Source organism: Euwallacea fornicatus, chromosome 36 (assembly GCF_040115645.1).
Source record: "Euwallacea fornicatus isolate EFF26 chromosome 36, ASM4011564v1, whole genome shotgun sequence".
Classification (NCBI taxonomy): Eukaryota; Metazoa; Arthropoda; class Insecta; order Coleoptera; family Curculionidae; genus Euwallacea; species Euwallacea fornicatus.
The window spans coordinates 1,464,942-1,483,971 of NC_089576.1; the positions used below are offsets into that span (position 1 = coordinate 1,464,942).

Genomic DNA, 19,030 nt, shown 5'->3' on the forward strand with positions numbered 1-19,030 from the left:
CGAGTTTGGAAAACTAATAACTTTTCAAGGATTCACCCTTATCCCTAAAGATCCAGGATCTTCAAGGGGTATTAGGCGGTACACTTTCATATTGCGTCTCGGAAACTTCTCCAGGAATATCGTAACATACACAAAGTCCGAAGCCGATAGTCGTCTTCTAACGATATTCAAATCCAAACACAAATTGCTCGGGCCCCAATATCCGCTAAACACTGTTCGCAGGGCTCTGGATCAAATTAATTTCGAAACGTGCAAGAGACAACGAGATCCTGTTTGACTTGGATGCTGTCTTTGTGTTAAAGTGAACTGTAACGCCCCGGATATACCGCTAGAAGACCCAGTGCATTGTTCCAGTTCTGTTCCAGAGTCAAATTCCATGTTTTTCTTTTAATTGTCTATATTCTGTACTTACATGTCAGACCACCGTAAACTGTGTGCACCTCAAAAGTACTTGTTGAAACGCATTTGGATGCAAAACGTCAAAAACAGCCACGATATCAGGAACGTTGGTATAAATGAATATTTCGAATATAACATCACTTGCAACATGAACTTTGAATTAATGTATGGAATCGAGTTTTGGAACTAGTTGAACTCGGCTGAACAGTTGAGCAGGGGAAAACGAACAGGACTTTGTACGCGCAAAGAGGTACTTGAATGTGTTTTTCGCATCGATGGATTGGCCGGGACAGTGCGTTTGTGGCCTCCCCGAAGTCCCGACTTAAACCCATTGGACTTTTTTTGGGAGGGTTATGGACAAGGCACAGCAAGAAAACACATTATCAATCACTCAATTGGAAACATTTCGAGAACCGTTGGACGTAAGAATTCTTTTGCCGAACTCCTTCTGACGCCACGTAGTTGAGAGTATCGGAATTCGTAAAAATATTCAAGGTATCGCCATTTCTTAAAAAAAAATCTATTGGGCAAAACCGCTGTTTAGAGCAATTTTAAGCCTGAAAACCAAAAACTGTGAGATTTATTCCCAATTCACCGCACTAAAAATTTTCTGCCAGCCACTTTTGAACGAGGCAAGTTTAATGCAATTGCTGACCTTTTCTACCCTGTAGTACCCAACACCAATTTGTACCATCTTGTCTGAGACACCTTACATATACAATGTGGTCCGTTTAACAGTCATGGCGCCTGCGCAGTTTTTATGATTTCTAATCATGGCACATAGAGGGTCAATTCGAGAGCCCGACCTGCGCATTTTGCCTATTATTTAAATGTTCGCGGGAAAATTCTCTTTAAATCTAGAGAAACAGCACAGGGAGAATATTGCTTCGCTTTTGAGCTAATTTTTCACCAGGACGTGGTACACGATTTTCTAGGCTCGACTCTTCCCCAAACTTACACTTAAAAAACGATATTGAACATGGCTCTGGTTGGCTTTGCGGTAGCTTGCACTCGAAGGCGCCATCTGGCGTTAATCCATAAAATGATAAATTTAAAAGTTTAAGTCTGCTATCGGACTTCGTTTTTATTATAGTTTATCTTGTGCACTGTCATGGTCTTCAAAACATCGGACCGAAAGCCAGTGCCGAATTTCGCTTTTTTCGGCCTTATTTCAGGCTCAATTCGAAAAGTTCTCTACGTAGGGAAAAATTTGGTTTAGTATATAAAATATATGTATCTAGTAGACAGTCGCTCCATCAACGTCAAAGCTCCAAGCATTTTCATATTTTTACATGATCATATCAGATTCTGCTGGGGTATCCATTTCAACACTCTAGAGGCTCTCTTTTCAGGGGAAATCAAATTCGTCGCAATGATGATTCCAAGGAACACGGCAATATAACCGTAGGAAATGTATGATAATATCATAAGGACACCTGTTTAGGGCATTCAAGCAAAAGTAGTTTAGTTCAGGTTAAGATGGTAGTTAAAGGGCACACTGAGTTAGAGACGAAGCAGCGAGTTCAGAAAGTTCAAAATTTGTTATATCAAGGGGTGATTCTGGTCGTGGCGTCATTTCGGGTTGAAGGCTAGCGGTTTTTGAATGAATTGCCTGATCATATCTGAAGTTGTGTGTGCGCTGAAAACTATTAATAGCTACAAGAACGAATGAAATACGTAGCTCTCGAATATAGCTAGGGCATTTTAGCGCTTTTTTGCATTATTCATTGGGCGAATTGAAGAGCCACAGTTGGAGCGCGAAAAATGGCGTCGTTTACCCTATTACAAGGGTGCGGTGTGGTTTCAGAAAGGGCAGGTAGCCCTTAGAAAATAATTGATTTGTTACGTAATGAGCTTTCATACGATATAAACATCGGAAAAATATGAGAGATAATCACCAATATATATCATTTCGGTAAAGCTAAAAAGTTAGCTTCAGTACGGCCATTACCTCTGCTACTCTTGATCTCGACTGACCGTATTTACAGGGTGTTTCCAAAAATGCGGGCAATATGCCGGAAATGAAAAGTGCTTGTCGAAAGATTGGACTTAGGCTCATAAATTGGTTTCCGAAAACTTACCCTTATCGAAGAAGAGGTCCCCAAAATTTGCTGGCGAAAGTGGTGCTTGATCGTATAGGATATGTACTAATTGCTCTATGATGAAATTCTTGACGGAATTTAATGAATTCATCCCATAGAGACAACTATTATAATCAATTTTAAAGCAGAGATATTGTTTATTTTGGCGCTCTAGGTGATAGAGTGAACCATATATGCAAGAGTCCATCAGAACGGTTTATTTTCGGAAAACGGTTTGATTTACCATACGTACATCACCAATGCGTGCGTTTTTCTCCTAGGTGGACCGAAAATCTAATAAATCACATAAAGGTTAAAAAAACTAAAACCTTAAGAGTTTTGAGGCAAAGAAATTGAGGGTAGCCTCCCCTCTGTCCTCCCCGAATATGTAGAAAGAAGCAGTAGGTCTTATCTTATCAAAGCCGGTATGATCCACAGGTGGCTCAAAATTATTAAATTTCATCAACTGGAACAAAAGTTGTTAAGAAAATGCGAATAAATTTCGAAGAGCCCTGTTTGCGGAAGGGTGAATTTTTGGAAAACAATTTAGAAGCATCAGCACGATCTTTTATGAAGAACTTTTCGTTTCCAGGATGTGGGGCCCACACGTCTTCGGAGACACCGCGTATAAACAGTGTCAACTATTGCCCTACGCCGATTGGTGGTCTGTTTAGTGTTTCCCCTGGGAACTCAAAAATCATCACGATTCTTCGTTCGCCATTATTCCCACAAAAATCTTTACAAGCGTGTGTAATCTAAAAATTTACCCATTCCAAAATAAAAACTCCCTCATGCATTAACATAGGGACTTAATAAGTTTCTCCCATAAACTCATAAAAGTTTCCAATGTTTCCCCGGGAGTTTATCAAAGGAAATTCAGGATGTCGAGCATTCCGTTACTCCCCTGGATGCTTGTAAAAGTTCAAGATAAAGGAGGATGAAATTAATGGCCGTGAAAAACTTTACCTGCCGTAAAAAGTTTAATGTAAAACTTCCTTATTTAATAACGCGACCATGATGGACGCAGCTTGTTTAAGGTAATAACGAATACGTGGCTGCTTGAAAAACCACCATAAATTTCCCATAGCGGCAGGCTATTGGCTCTCTCAAGTTTCCAACGTTACCCATGCCTTATGACCTATACTTTCAAGCAAAAGAACACATATTTTTAGTCATTTTGCACACCTATTTTGAGATTCAAATTGGAAAATATCTAGCTAATAACCAGTTCGATTATGTCTGGTTGCCTGTCATATATACCAACCTGAAGTTCTGTGTAGGTTTTACTACTAGGTCGAATTTAAGCCAGCTTTAAAACATCCTTAAAACTTGCTTCAGCCCTTCTACAGTTCAGATTTACGTTTATTAATGTTCTCCGTGGATTCCGATTTTTCATTAATCTTCAAAGAGGATTTACGAAAATGCAGATTTGAAATTACGCTTTCGTGTACTTGCCGATACCCCCCCGTAAAGAATCGATGGAATCCATTTCCGGGTTAGGCTACATCGCACAGTGGGAGGAAATCTCTACCGCATGAGACGATATGAGATAATTATTTAAGTAATCGGGGAAATCTTAATGTTTTACTTTGATTCGGTTAACGTTTTTGTAAGATTCGTTTAGGAGGATTTTAGCTCACTGTTTTCCATGTCGACGCTTACGTGGAGCAGAGCTTCGACATTATTCTCTCCTAATCATAAGAAGAAGACGAAAACAGAAGTTTCTGCATAGACATTTTTCGTTCACCAATACATCAAGATTTTCATTCAAAATGATTTTTTTTCGATATTTTAGTACGTCATTCAAAACGAAACACCGAGATACTCCATTGTTGATTTCAAAGTTTCTACACGCCTTTTTGAACATTTTCCGAAACTTTCAAGTAGATTTAGATGGAAGAGCTTGACGCAAACATCTGATATATTCCCGCCTGAACTTCCTCAGTTAAGTCGAATTAACTGGCCTGTGACGCCATTCCACGTCTGAACGCGAAAAGACAAGCATTAACTAAATTAGGACTTTACCAACATCTCCACCCGAAATTAAGGTGTCTAATTACTTTGCTAGTTGGACTTTATGTATGTTTCTCCTCGTTACAAATCTATTAACCCGGTGCGTGTGTGTTCATGAAATTTACATGGAGATATTCCCGTGCAGGGTTCCAATTTGAAAATTTCACTCCCTATTATCTCGAAACGAGATCGATTTTTTAAAAATCGTCGGAATACGTCGATTTTATTATCGAGGTGTAACAATTTTTATGCAGAATTAACTGCTCGTCTTGCAACCCTCAATCTTACAGACTCACCCCCTCAAATATCTTAAAAGGTAATGGGGGTTAAGTGATACATAATTTTGAACGCCTTTTTATTCCCTACATGTTGATACTTCTTTTATTGCATTTAACTGGTGCGTTTTCAAGTTTGGCGTCTTTGATCCATTTTAAATTCACTTTTCCTATTAGTGTTTTAATAGCGTCGAAACCAATACTTTTTTTTATTTAAAAATGTTTTACAATTAGGAAATTTTTATTGTAAATTTCTGCATATCCATTCAAAATTGTAAAACAAACAATTTTTCTTATTACTGGTCCTAAAAAAAACAAGTTGAAAATTGGAATTCCTATATTTAACACTTTTAATTTAAATTAAATTTTTTTAATTAAAAATATTTTCTATTATTTTCCAACCAAAAATTAAACCAATTTTGAAATTTTTCCCTGACATTTTCAAATACTGTCTCTGAAAGAGCTCTGCAATTCTTCTCTTCAAATCCTCAATATTATCACGCTGGATTTTGTAAAGAGCCGATTTTATATGTCCCTATAAAAAGAAATCTAACGGCGTTAAGTCTGATGATTTCACAGGCCATTCTAGTCCCCTTCTGCCAATCCATTTGTCCGGAAATCGGTCATCCGACCATTATCGCACTAGACGAAAATAATCCGGTGGAGCTCCATTTCGCTGAAAATGCATCTGGGGTCTTCTTGCAAGATGTTTCCACCAACTTGATCTTCCAAATGAGTTGTTATTAAAGGATCAATTACGTTTTCAAGTGAGTTTAGATACAGCTCTCCAGTTAAGTTTTCCTCAATAAACAACGGTTCTATAACGGCATTTCCGAAAATACCAAGCACTTAACCCCCATTACGATTTAAGACATTAGAGAGGGTGGCTCGAGGGGGTGAAGGGTTGAAAGAAGCGTAGTGAATTCTACCTAAAAGTCGTTCTCCTAGATAACAAAATCGACGTGTTCCGGCGATTTTTAATAATCTATATCGTTTCGAGGTAACAGGAGTGGGCAGTTTTCGAATTGACGCCTTCTGGTATAATATAATAGTCTTGAAGCACCTGTTCGGTGATCTGTGTACTTTTTTTCTCGTGAATTTGGGTCTCACAATGTCCGGGATTCCCATAAATCCTCTTCTAGACTGTAAACCAGCCATAAAAACCGTTAGGCCGTTATGTGTAGCGGTGCCAATAAAGCCCTTACTGCACCGCTGGGAGTTATTTATGTAGCGGATGTGAAAGATGGCGGAAATCAGCAAACAATCAGGCAAAACTTATTCCAACTGTTTATGACTGACCTATTTTTGGCCGAGACATGGAAATACAATTAAGTGAGCAATTATTTTTTTAGTTGTGGTACTTGGAAAAGCACTCAAATTCCGTTTTTGGTGAAAGAGAGAAGCGTTTTAATTAAAGGGCCATTTTTCCCACTAAAAATGTGACACTGAGAAATGAACCCTTTCAAATGCCTCTTCCTTGAGGGGGATTATAAATTAATTTTAGATTAGAGTCTAGAGTGGAAAAAGCTTGGATTGGCAGAAATACCTAAAGGCAACACTAATGTGCTGACTTATCCTGGAATTTTGCATTGTCTATTGTCAGCAAGGAATATATCCGCGGGATCCGCTCCAGCTTATGAATAATTCAGGAATAGCTTCACCTCCATAAACCTCTCGTGTCCCGAGTTGATGATACTATTCGTCAAATTTCAAGGGGACAGATATTTATAGCCGTACCAAAATGTGCTTTTTGTCACAGTTAATATCTCTTCAATACCTTCGCGAGAATTGCTTTAGCTTCGCCATGGAAGACTCGAAAATTTATTCAATTCGTTATAATTAAGAAGTTTGATCGTTGGTCCATACAGGACCACTACACTGTAACGTATGAACAATTTCAGTCCTTTGCTTGTTAAAACGCTGATTAAACATGAAGCGTTGGATAGAGGCATCAACGACATTAAATTTTAATCCGGCAGCTGGCTTCGTTATAGAATTACTGCGCCGGAACCGTTTTCGACTGACATGATCCAAAATCGTAATTTAACTCCATTAATCTGTATTATTTCGTCGTGATTTCCCGTTTTAATCTAATTGTATTACAAAGTTTGGATACTATTAATCTCCCATTTGTTCCTTGACAACATCAACTGGCCGAAAAGGCTGCAAAGTTGAGCTATAATTTAATCATTGGCGGGTCTATTGACTAAATAAGCCGCGTTAAGCATTGATTTATAAGCTTCGCAGTAAATAATGGACAAATTTAAAACTTCCCCTCATATTTCAGCAACAGAATGAAATATGGATTCATTACTTACTCCCTTATCTTCACTGGAAACTTCCACATACAGGAGCTCCTAAACTTAAAACCATCACAAATGATACATGAGACATACGAAACAAGTTTATGCCTTTAAATCCGACTCTAAAAACGTCAATGGCATTTCCGAGAGCGAGATGGAAACCCAATTGTCAGCGTTTGATAGCTGAGCCGCAATAAAATTTCTCAGAATGATGCCGATAGTGATTTTACTGTTGCCGATCGGAAAGAGTGGGCTTAAGGGAAGGAAAATAAACATCTTTATTTCAGTTTTGGGAATTGCGGGTATGCGACGTTTGTAGCGAAATGCTGATTTTTGTGGCCAAACAGATGAATAAACGTTAAGATATCGCGACTTTCGCAGTGTTAAAGTTAATGGAAAGCTCCAGATTTAGAACATTGTCGACATTATCTACACGGCAATTGAGCCGCGACCCGCGCATCTAATAGCCACGTTCTGATTGGGACGCCATCTAGCAGGGGACTAATTAACCTAAAAGTCACTATTCGCCATTATGTCAAGAAACACCTGTACCTGCTCAATTACCACTTTACGATGTTCCAACGTTCCCTTGTGATGGGTAATGAAATTCTGGACTAAGCTCGAATGAAATGAGACTTAAAACATTCATCATCCCGTTGCAAGCAAATAAATCCGGAGATTAAAAAGTATATCCAAGAATCGTTTCTATCTCAAGGCCCTGCTCCGCCTGTTTGGATCGTTGGAACTTAAAAGGCTTTAATCTAAAATGCAATTTCTTATCCTCCTTTATACAAATTATTTTGCAGTTTTTTCAAAAAGTCTAATCCAATTTCGTTAAATTCAGTTTCGAGTTGCCTTTCCAGCGGAACCTGCTGCTTTAATTTTGAGTACTTAAAAAAGTACAAACGATGAATATAATATAAAATAGCTCGGAACATGAAATAGAGATTTCAGTTCAAACCGGGCCTCGCTAATGATTCACATTGACGAAGAGGTTTCAATATCCTGTGGAACACATGGGATCATGGCACTTTTGCGTGCCATTTCGGTGATTTATTTTATTAACTCCCTGGAAAAATTGAGGCAATTTTTTTAAATATAATCTTCCTGACAAGTCGAATGTGGCCGCTAGCAGAAGAGGGACGACAGTCGAGAACCATATTCATCGCATACAAATTGAGCAGTAACAGCTTGCTCTGATAATTTTGATTTGTGATGCCGTTCCTAGATAATTTTTAAATTTATATTTGGAGACACGTGGAGCTCCAAGAGATACAAATAAGGCCTGAATAAAAGTCCCAAATATAAGCTTTTCATTTCCTTTTCAAAATGTATGAACGCTTCGGGATTCGTGTCACGCTTTTGCCTCGCGGAAAAGTGCGAATCAGGGGCTGATGTATAGCCGTTGATTGTTTCCTTTGCCATCATACAATGCGTGAGTCTGTCAGTCCCTAAAAGCGCATGAAAAATGCTTGATACCTATATTTATACTCCCGTACCTGCTTTTAGAGCGAACGCTAATGCGACGTCCTACAACAGCACAACAATAACCTTTGAAGAATACAAAGACAAACTTTGTCTCTACAAAATTAATGGAAGTATATTAACAAAGCAGTCTTACCCAGGTTTTTCTCGGTGTAGATTGAAGTCCTGAAAGGTAATCTCGACAATTTCTTCGGAACCCGCAACAAAGCTGTATAAAAGGCAATCGATGTTCGGAGAGTAGGGTGTCGGGTAATCGGGACTCTTAAAGATTCCCTTTTCCTTGCCGTAAGTGGATGAAAATACTAGGCATTGACAACCTGAAAAAAAGCAGAAACGCTGTTTAAATTCCTACCGACTTTTTAAATTAATTCTTGACAATATGGTGGTTTAGAGCCTTTTCCTAGAAAGTTAATCCGTGAGCCTATAGATGGCCTCGCCCCCTTTTTTAACTAATTTAGGACATACGTAAATGCAGGGCACTGCTTGAGCAATTTACTGTTTACAAACAGATGAGTTTCTCCCAGATATACTACCGACACTTATTTCAATCCACGTTTGAGGATTTGTTGGCAAAGGGTGGTCATTTAAAATATCAAGTAGCTAGGAATTGAAACATGACGGACATATTTGGGACGAATTCTCATTTGTTAATAATATTTTCGATGAATAATAAATTTCTCAATCCACGTCCTACATTTATGATTTGCCGTCTACAGCTAGATTGTTAGTTCTTTGTTTGTTTGCCATTCTCTAACCTTATTTCTTGACAATATGATGACTATAAATTCACTATACAATGGTAAATGCGTGAGCAACACGTTTGTGTTAATAAATAATCGAATGCATTAGGAAATAGCGGCTTTAAAGTAAAGCATCTTGACGACTTTAAAGGATGTTGCGCGACTCATAAACATATCAAGCAGAAATTTTAGAAACTTTTTGATTCTTGAAATGTCGCGTTCTTTGAAAAGTAAGACGCAGAATGCAGGCCTTGTTTCTTAGTTTGAATTTATTCTGCAATTTTACATCTCTGAATTTTGAAACGGATCATTCACCATTCTGTCCTCAAGAACCCGACGCATTGGAGGGCCGGTTGTGCGGACAATTGAGACATGCCAATCGCTAATTACTGATCATCATTACCATGATAGCAAAACTTTGTATTTCCGATGCTTTCAGCATTTGTTACGGACGGAGGTACGGCTTTGTGCTGTTTAAGAAAATTAAAAACGTGCCCTATCATCTCATTTACCCTTTAGAATAAAACAGTAAATACGGTTCGTGTTCGTTTGCTGTACGTGTGCCGTTTTCCTGACCTATTATTAAATTTCTATTGCGCGACACTAACATGCAGCCTGTCACTGGGGAAAATATAATGTCACAGTAAGAAATTACAAGTCGGTTTAGTTTTAAAAAGATATATTTGACTTTCTAGAAAAAATTTTCTAATAAAAATAACGGATGCCCCGATATAAATCTCGGCAAATATCGGAGGATTCAAACTAAATCTTAACAACAGCAATTTGATTCAATGTTTGCCACCGTGCATAACACAGGAAGAGACCAGTTCCCGACTTGATTCCTCGCACAAAGCTTTTTCATAACACACTCGTATCGATTACGGCTTATTTTATGGATACACAGAAACTATAAGCTGTCCTTTGTTAATGGAGAAATACACAACAAAACGATCCTGTTCATTGTTTCATTCAGTGAGAGGTGGAAAAAACTGGGGAAAATTTTGGCTTTGTTTACGTAACGTGAGGTAGAAACCGTCCAATTGGTTTCTCTTTTGGCTCGAAAACAAATCTTGTTTTCAACTCGCGCAGAGCCCGAACTAATTTTTTGCCATTCCTGACTAAGTTAAAGGAAACTTAGTAAAAATTAATTAAAATCTGTTGAAATAGTAAACATTTGATTTAATTGGTTCTTAAGTTTAACCTGCCCTAGGCGTCCAATTCTAATATTATACCTACCTCCAGTCATTAAATCAGAATCGGAATCGATCCTGCTTTGCTGGCAAATTATATGGTCTCGTGAATTTCCAGGCTCGTTATCTTCTCAAATTTTAATTACGCTTAAAACGATCTTTCCATTTTACTTTCATCCTGACGTTATATCCTTTTTAATTGACCGCAACTCCGGTGAAATGAGGAACGAGACACTAATTACGCTTATCTTGCCCATAGGTTGGTGACCATTAAAATGTTCCGCTTATGAAGAGGAAATTTTATTAATTTTGACTCTTCGCGAGCATTCTTGACAGCGTGGCGATCGCCAGGCGTACGCATAGTTATGGCGCCCGTGAGGTCGCAGTGGCTTCGAGTGTTTCGGGTCTGTCCTGGAATATTTTTCCCAAATTTTCGATCATCGAAGTTTATACAAATATCTAATTGACGCGGACAAATTCCCCAAAACCCATCGTTGATGTATAACCCATAAATCCGCCAATTTCGCGGCAATTTTCGTGCATAAAGCCATGGCTACTGCCATTCTCTCCATTTGCGCAAAGAGCAAACAAAATGAAAGCAATATTTTTTATCAGATGAAAATTGTGCATGTACGCCATAGAGTCGTTTTTAGAACGGACTTTTTAATTTCAAATGCAAATTTTCCCGAAGCTTTTAACTTTCTAAATTGCATTAATGTGAGGGGTCCTCTTAATTTAAAAAGGTCAAATGTCGGGAATTACACGTAACCGCTCGGTTAAAAGGTAAGTTTCCTCGGATATCACGACCTTCATGTCTTTTCCGTTTAAAACTGCAGTTTTATCTGCAAAATAAACTTGTTCCTGAATCCTAAAATAATAAATTTTAATGGCGCTATCCACTTTAAAGATAAGCCGAAGTATCTCGTTACTTCCGGTTCCAAAACGCGTAGTGGCTAAAACGTAAAAAAAGGAGACGGAAGAGATTAAAAAGGAATACGATAGATCTTTCCTGGGTTAATTAAAATTTTAAATTCACACAACTTTCCCTTTTTTGCGATTTCGAAACTTCGGCCGAAAGTTTCTGGTACCAGCCATCCCTGAAGAAGACGTTGTAGCATGAAGATTTATTATAACATATTATGAAAGCTCTAGGGTGTTGCCATTATAAGTTGTTAATAAGTTAAGAACACCCTCTGTTGTAAACTTTTCTCTACTAACTTAAAACCCTCACAGGCACAGATAGAGCTCCTATCAATATGAGGAGGATTGCTCGTTACTTCTCACATATTCTAAACTAAATCGCTCAAAATGATATTCTTGAAAGGTGCAGACATTAAGCCCTTATTTCTCCTAAAAAGTGAGCTTTCGCTTTATAAATGAGCTTCCCTTTATCACGGCCATACAGGCCGTTTATATTTTATTATTTCGTCGTTGGAAGACAAGTTTATTTTCTGGATAAAAGTGTCATTTCCTGCTCGTATTTACTGAGTGGTAAATATAGCTTCAGGCCTCCTATTCCCTCGGGATCTCCAGAAATTCCTTTGTATACCACAGATTATTTGTGTGATGCTATTACGATAGGAAGCAGTTTTATTAATATATAAGATAAAGCTCTTTATGCATCTCTTTGTATTACGCTTTCTTATTAATGTCTTCAGATTGTGTTAACCACAGCGGTCAATTTACTCTTGTGAACGTAATTTATCTCTTTGGGTTTTGTAGATACGTGATTTGTGAAAACAGACGGTTTAACGCACATTCCCCGATACTTTGCAATTACAACACCCTATATATTTAATCGTCTTAAAATTGTTCCACTTTAAGGAAAAATCTCCTAGTATACAATCCTGTATCTATTTCACTGCATTTTCAAGATATTTGAGGTCTAATGAAGATGTATTCTGCAGAACAAGTTTCCTGAGATCGACCAGAAACTCCATTAAAAAAAAATATATATGTTATATTTTTTTGTTGTATTTTTGTTTGTTTGTATTTTAACGTTTTGAAACTGTACCGTTTTAAAGTAACGACTATCTAGTGTTTAATAATACATATATCTCTCTCGGTTCCTGAGATATTTGAGGTGAAGACAAATGGTCCCCGGCACGTTCTCCAGCGTTTGGAGACCAGAAAGTCACCCTCGCGTACTTTAATGCAGTGTTATCTCATATCAATCTATGTCGGTTTTCGAGATATTTGATGCCTCACGTAGATAACTCCTTTTAAACTTGTTAACCTGGCATTTACAGGCCGGAAACTACTTTTTATTCAAATGGGACACTGCGAATATTTGTCTTGAAATTGTACTATTTAAAAGTAACGAGTTTCTCATGAATAATTCCATGACAGTTTTGGAAAATGTGTTTCTGAAGTTTATATGGAAATGAACTGGAAAATGGCAATAGGTACCGCGCGTCATCAATGAATTCCAAATGTATCCAGTTTTAATGGTTTTCCCTGTATTCGGGGAGACATTTAATTAATGGCCATTAGGTGCGACGGAATAGATAATTTCATTTATCTCGCACAGAAAATGCATAAATAGCATCATTATCGTCGTTATTATTCATTTCCATAAATCGAATTAATTCGTTGCAGATTATAATAATATCGTTTCTCGTTGGATCAATTTATTTTGCTAAAGCCAAATTGTTTGAACAGTAAACAATTTAATTGTTGCGGGACGTCGCAAAAATGAAATTTTGTTGAATTTCACAATTTCATTATTTATGAATTGTTTTTATGACACGTTAAATCCACATCGTTATTTTGCAAGCAAACATCAAATCGCCATTGTGTCAGGAAACAACGCATGGGTGGGCGGTGGTTCCCAAGTCGCATCGGAGGTGGGGTCACGAAATCGCGAGGAGGCATGCTTAAGAGACCCACTTCACCATTCTCTCAAGAAGCGCGCTGCAGTCACTTAATTCCATTCCTCATTAAACGGATCCACCGGTCTTTCCATCGACAATTAGGCCAGGTGTACGGAAACTTAAAAGTGGATCGTTGGGAAGTTCGCAATTTGCTTATTGGTAATCCGTACAACAATAACAGAGATCAAAGTTTTGGGGCCAATGAGGCCTTGATAAACCCGCGGCAAAGGCTTAGTTGTTTGCGAAGCTTTGGAAACATTGCTGCGAATTCGGTAAATATTTGTATTCTCCATCCCTTTGATAATTAGTTAGGGAGAGATGCTTAATTGTGTTGTTAATGCCGGGCTGTAAAGTGATGAGTAGACGAAGCCCAGTGATGTTTTAATAGTAAGATGAACTCTAAAGGAGACTACAAACCTGGAATCCTCGACTTCCAATCAGCCGTGATAATAGAAATTAATGCACTTGTCGAAGTTTCCGACTTCGCAACTGGCGGCGTCATTATCGGGTTACCCCCAGTGCAACTTGAAGGCTGAAGGAGTGCTCAAAACCAGTAATTGTGGAAGCATGTAATTAGTTACGCCTTGGCAAACGCGCCCCCTATAAATCAATTAATCAAGTATCCAATTAGCGTTTATTATCAATTATGCGAACCGCTGGTATGGCTTGGATTCATGCACGAGTTTCTTAACTTCAAGGTACAGTTGGGTAACCAAATTGAAGGGAATTAAATTTACTCTTATATTTCCCATTGGTTAGAGCGGCAGGGTGAAAAATTAAAAAAACCCCGCAGTTTTCCAACGACTTGTTAGTGCCTGCACAATTACGTGTTTCATTTCTGTTCCAGCGATACCGCATAAAAATATGATATTTTAAGTGTTGCTCTATTTTTTAGTTGTTCCATTCGCGTACGAAAGATCCAATTTTTCTCTGCGGTGTTTGGCAACTGCAACCCTTATAAAGAAGAATTTCCTTCGTTCGTTGACCAAAACTCAATTAACCTGCCAGGAAAAGTAGCCGTTTAACAAATTGTTTCGACGCCCCAAAGAAAATTCGTATATCTATTCGACGGCAGCCTAGATGGAAAAATTCAATCCAATATTGGCAGTTCATTAGTGCCGTTCGTGTGCTTTTTCTTCTAGTTTAGGTTCGTGTCCCGTAATAAACTCGGCCCCCAATTTTACTACCCCGGGAGTTTCACCAATTTAACCGAAATGTCAACTCCCATTTTGTCCAATCGGAGGGGAAAAGAAACGCATTGTTTCTCCACATCCACTGGCGTGCTGGCATCGTCTGGAAGTCGGGACTTACATTTACAGGGTGGCCGAACGAAAGCGAAGGGCAGAAGTTTTTGGAAACTCTTCACATCGTTTTGACGAGCGTTCGGACACGCAGCTCTCGTCACCGAGGGCGGACGTTTTATGACACATTTTCGACTCCCCGTCGGCAACGCCCTTACTTGGGCGGCTTCGCCCCTAAAATTTTAGACGGGAACGAGGACCGAGTGGCATCTCGTTTGAAAGGTATTTTGATTCCCTTTACAGCGGCAGCATAAACTTTGCATTTGTCCCTTTGATTGTCGAGAATCAGGGCCCCAAGTACTTGTGCAAATCAATGTTGGATACCCATTCAATGCGTCGCATTTGACTTGCGTTGAGTCTGTAATATACAGGATGACCCGTGCGTATGGAATAATGTTTATATGTTTTGGAATGTTGGGGATAGAGGAAAAAAGTTTTGTAACTAATTCTTTCACGTACGGTGATGACCTTGAAATTTTTCTATATTTCATAGTCTCACACTCAGAATGTATTTTTTTTTAATGCCATCTTATTATTTTTAGTCTTTTCTCAGAATTGGGAGAGGGGGGGCTAAATTAGGAAAACTTCGAAATAAAATGCAATAATGTTTGTAACGTTAGAATTAATTATTTTACGTGCGCCTATGGCTATGGGTTTAATTTTTTTCCGGTTATTAAAATTTACTCTAAGTGCGCAAATGTCGACCATTATGTGCAATACACAAATTGAGTCTTCGCATAAGACTTACATTTGCCAACATTTCATCACTCTTTTCCCGAAATGCGTTATTTATTCGACCCCCAGGTGGTCAAATTGTTTAGTCTATCCTTACACACTTTGTTCTTTACGTGGCCTCATAAAAACAAATCGCAGGACGTTAAGTCTGGCGATCGAGCAGGCCATTCCACTGTTCCTCTTCTTCCAATCCATTTGTTAGGAAACACATTATTTAAATAATTCCACTCTTCTAATCCGTATTGAGGCGGAGCCCCTTCTTGGTGAAACCAAATGTTTTGATTCGGTGCGAGGTTTCTGCTGTAGGAATAATATTCTGGATCAATGGATTGGAGTACCGCTTCGCTGTTAAAATTTCTTTTTAGAAAAATAGTTCAATTAAAACATTGTCAAGAATGCCTGCTCAAATCTTTGTTCTTTGAGGGCGTTGCGCATGATTTTGTATCACTCAGTAAAGGTTCCTTTGCGACCAACATCGACAATTATGCCTATTGGCTCGTCCGTTCACCATGGAAGTTGCCTCATCAAAAAATAAAATTTTGAACCGAAAATATGGGTTTCTTTGACACGAATTACTCATATACTTTCGCAAAACTGTAACCTCCTGTCAAAACCATCATCGGACAATTCTTGCAACACGCGCACCTTGTACAGATGAAATTTCTCCAGTTTTAGGAGCCTACAAACTGAAGTCTGGGAGACGTTATGATCCCCTTCCAGCTCTCTAGCAGATACTGTTGGGTTGTCTTGAACTTCCAATAGTAATTTTAAGGCTTTGTTATCGTCGGTCACTGATCTTGATCGACCTGCCTTAAGTTTGTCCCGAACACTGTCTCTCGCCCTGTATTTTTTAATTACTTTGGACACAGAAGATTGGGGGGGAGGGGGGCTCAGTTGGGTAAACATAATTGAAAAGCACACTTCCTGTTTGGTTGTTTTTCTGTCTCCGGAACCAACTATTATTAAGATCTCGACACGTTCTTTTTTGGTTAGATATACCGCGTTGTACCATTTTAACTGCACTTTATCAATAAACATAAGAAGTTTTTCAATAACCAGCAGAAAATGAGACCGGTGGCCATAGGCGCACGTAAAATAATGAATTTTAACGTTACAAACATTATTGCAGTTTTTTTCAAAATTTTTCGAATGTACCCCCCCCCCCCACATCCCCTGAATTCTAAAAAAAGACAAAAAATAATAGGTTGCCATTAAAAAAAAATAGACATTCCAAACGTGAGAATATGAGATATAGAAAAGTTTCAAGATCATCACTTATATGTGAAAGAATTAGTATTAAAACTTTGTTTAAACGTTGTTTTTCTATCTCTAATATTTCAAGACATATAAACATTGCTCCATGCACAGGGGTCATCCTGTATTAGCGGACCAAAACGTTAGAATTCATAAATCAGTTAACTTAAGGGTCGCTCTAGCTTGACCAAGAGAACCTATGAGAAGAAGTTGACACGCCGCTTACAAACGTCGATGTTGATATGCAATGATGATGCATGATCGATGATGATTTGCAGAATCGATTTCTTAAAATGTTAATCGTAAAACTTTTTAAGGTTTAAATTTAAATCATTTAGACTAAAACCCCGAATTCGTGGGAACCGACTAATCAGTGTTCTGATTGGCCAATCAAGACAGAGAAGGCAGATACCAAGCTCTGCTCATTTTCTCTCCAGAATTTTCCCAAGAAAGGAAACGGTTTGGGACCTGAGCCGAAAGGTAGTTATCCACGTTTTCCCCCTAATTCAGTCTTAAACTTGTTTCCATGCTCAAGTTACACGTAAGAAGTGATCACTTTGATCTTAATGCAGATAGTTGTTGAAGTTCCCGGTAGTGTGTTTCCTTGTCTATCATACCGATTTGCGTGGCGGTGTCCACGTGCAAAATAATACCTGGTGTCGGAAGGCCTCTCCTGAAGACTCCAACATCGATCAGTTTTAAGTTCTGCAAATTCTTTATTGTTTACTTAAACATGCACCAACAACAGCACGATTGTTGCATTTTAGCGTTTCCCGCAATTTTTTTTACATTCTTTACCAGAATTGCGTTTAAGCTCAACATTGGAAAATGGTTTACTCAATTGCACTGAGGGTCTGTATTTTTGCCCTTTTTTCTGTGACAATCAATGAGCAAACAGGGCGGCTAGAGTGCTCAATCGGCAGCACGCACACGGGCAAGTTCGTAGGAGATACGTTTTGGTATTGGTACAAAAATTTCGTGAAACCGGACCTGTACTAGAGGATCCCGTCCCGGGATCCCGCAGAAAAATTACGGATTTTGATTCCTGAAAGCCCTGGAATTGCGATGTTTTTTTGTTAAAAAGCGCTGTCCAGTCGTTCCACAAACCATGTCTATTAAGAAATGTTTCCAGGCTAAATATTTATCCATCGATAAACACAAAGCGGTATTCCATGTAGCCAGGAGTGATGAATGCCGGTGATTCACCGAGTCCTCTAATAAAATCAGGTTTATTACCGATCTTTTCGTATGAAGTTCGTCAAGCTTTGCATGAGCGTATTAAGCCGTGCAGAAGAAGTTCGTCGTCGGTTCTCGTGGGGTGTTTTATACATAGTGGCTCAAAATGAAAACGATGCACCTGAGCTGAAATCAGTATTTGCTAATAAATTTCCATTTATTTAACAAGAAACTAGGGTACAACATTTTTAAGATGTTATGCTACGTCTCCTCTATAATATCCCCAATTAAAAATAAAAAGCTCTATTTTTACCGAGGTAAGAGAAAAATCAAGTTCCATTTGCCCTCATAACGAACCTCAAAATCAAAACGATACATTTCTTTTTTAATCGTTTTTGCAATAAATTAATATTTAGTCGGTCGCCTTTTCGTTGAGATAACTTCGCAAAGATGATTTGGGATCGATTCTACCAACTTTTTAGTGTAATCAGGGAAAATTTTCTCTCATTCTTCGAGAAAAGCGCGCTTTAATTGGTCTTTATCGGAAATCTCATGTTTCCGAATTTCCGCTTCTAATTTAGCCCAGAGATTTTCTATGACATCAATGTCGAGTGGTTGCAGCGGGGATTTTATTACGTGAGGACGTTTGTACAAGAGTCACTCTTTCACAATTTGGACGCCATGCTTTGGATCGTCGCCTTGGTAGGACACAAAAGCCGTTGGAAACGTTCAGTTTTCCTACGCTGAGTTGTAAATTATGCCGCAACACGTCCAAATAAACATGCCTGTCCCCGATGCCATCGATGAAATGCAGTTTTCCTGTCCCACCGCTGGACATACAGTCCCAAACCGTCGCACTCCCTCCTCCGTGTTTAACAGCGGCTCCTAAATTGGTTTTCTTTGGCGCTTCATTGGGTTTCCCCTCAGACCAAAACCACATCCGTCCGATCCAAAGATGTTGAATTTACTTTTATTTGTAAATAAAACCCTTTTCCAAAACTCGTCTCCTTTATTCAAATGCTCTTTGGCAAACTCAGATTTTTTTGTTCTTCGGACTAATGAACGGCCCTTTTCTGGCTACTCGATCGTGGAATTGATGTTTTCGCAAGACTATTCTCATGACTCCTGGATTAACTGACTTTTGTAAATGATTTTCAACTCCCATAGCCAGTTTGGGATCACTTATTCGGGGATTTGTTTGTACA

At 38.6% G+C, this 19,030-nt stretch overlaps 1 protein-coding gene across 5 annotated transcripts in view; it reads right to left on the reverse strand.

The window, feature by feature from the left end:
* Positions 1 to 19,030, reverse strand: part of Sol1 — a 161,017-nt gene that overhangs the window by 56,715 nt on the left and 85,272 nt on the right. For 4 of the 5 annotated variants that reach the window (XM_066300473.1, XM_066300472.1, XM_066300475.1 and 1 more), the window contains one exon: positions 8,693 to 8,873. In XM_066300473.1, coding sequence (XP_066156570.1) covers positions 8,693 to 8,873 — 181 coding nt within the window. Of the gene's footprint in view, positions 1 to 7,086; positions 7,230 to 8,692; positions 8,874 to 19,030 lie in introns of those variants that run through there. The other variant, XM_066300477.1, reaches the window with a different exon arrangement.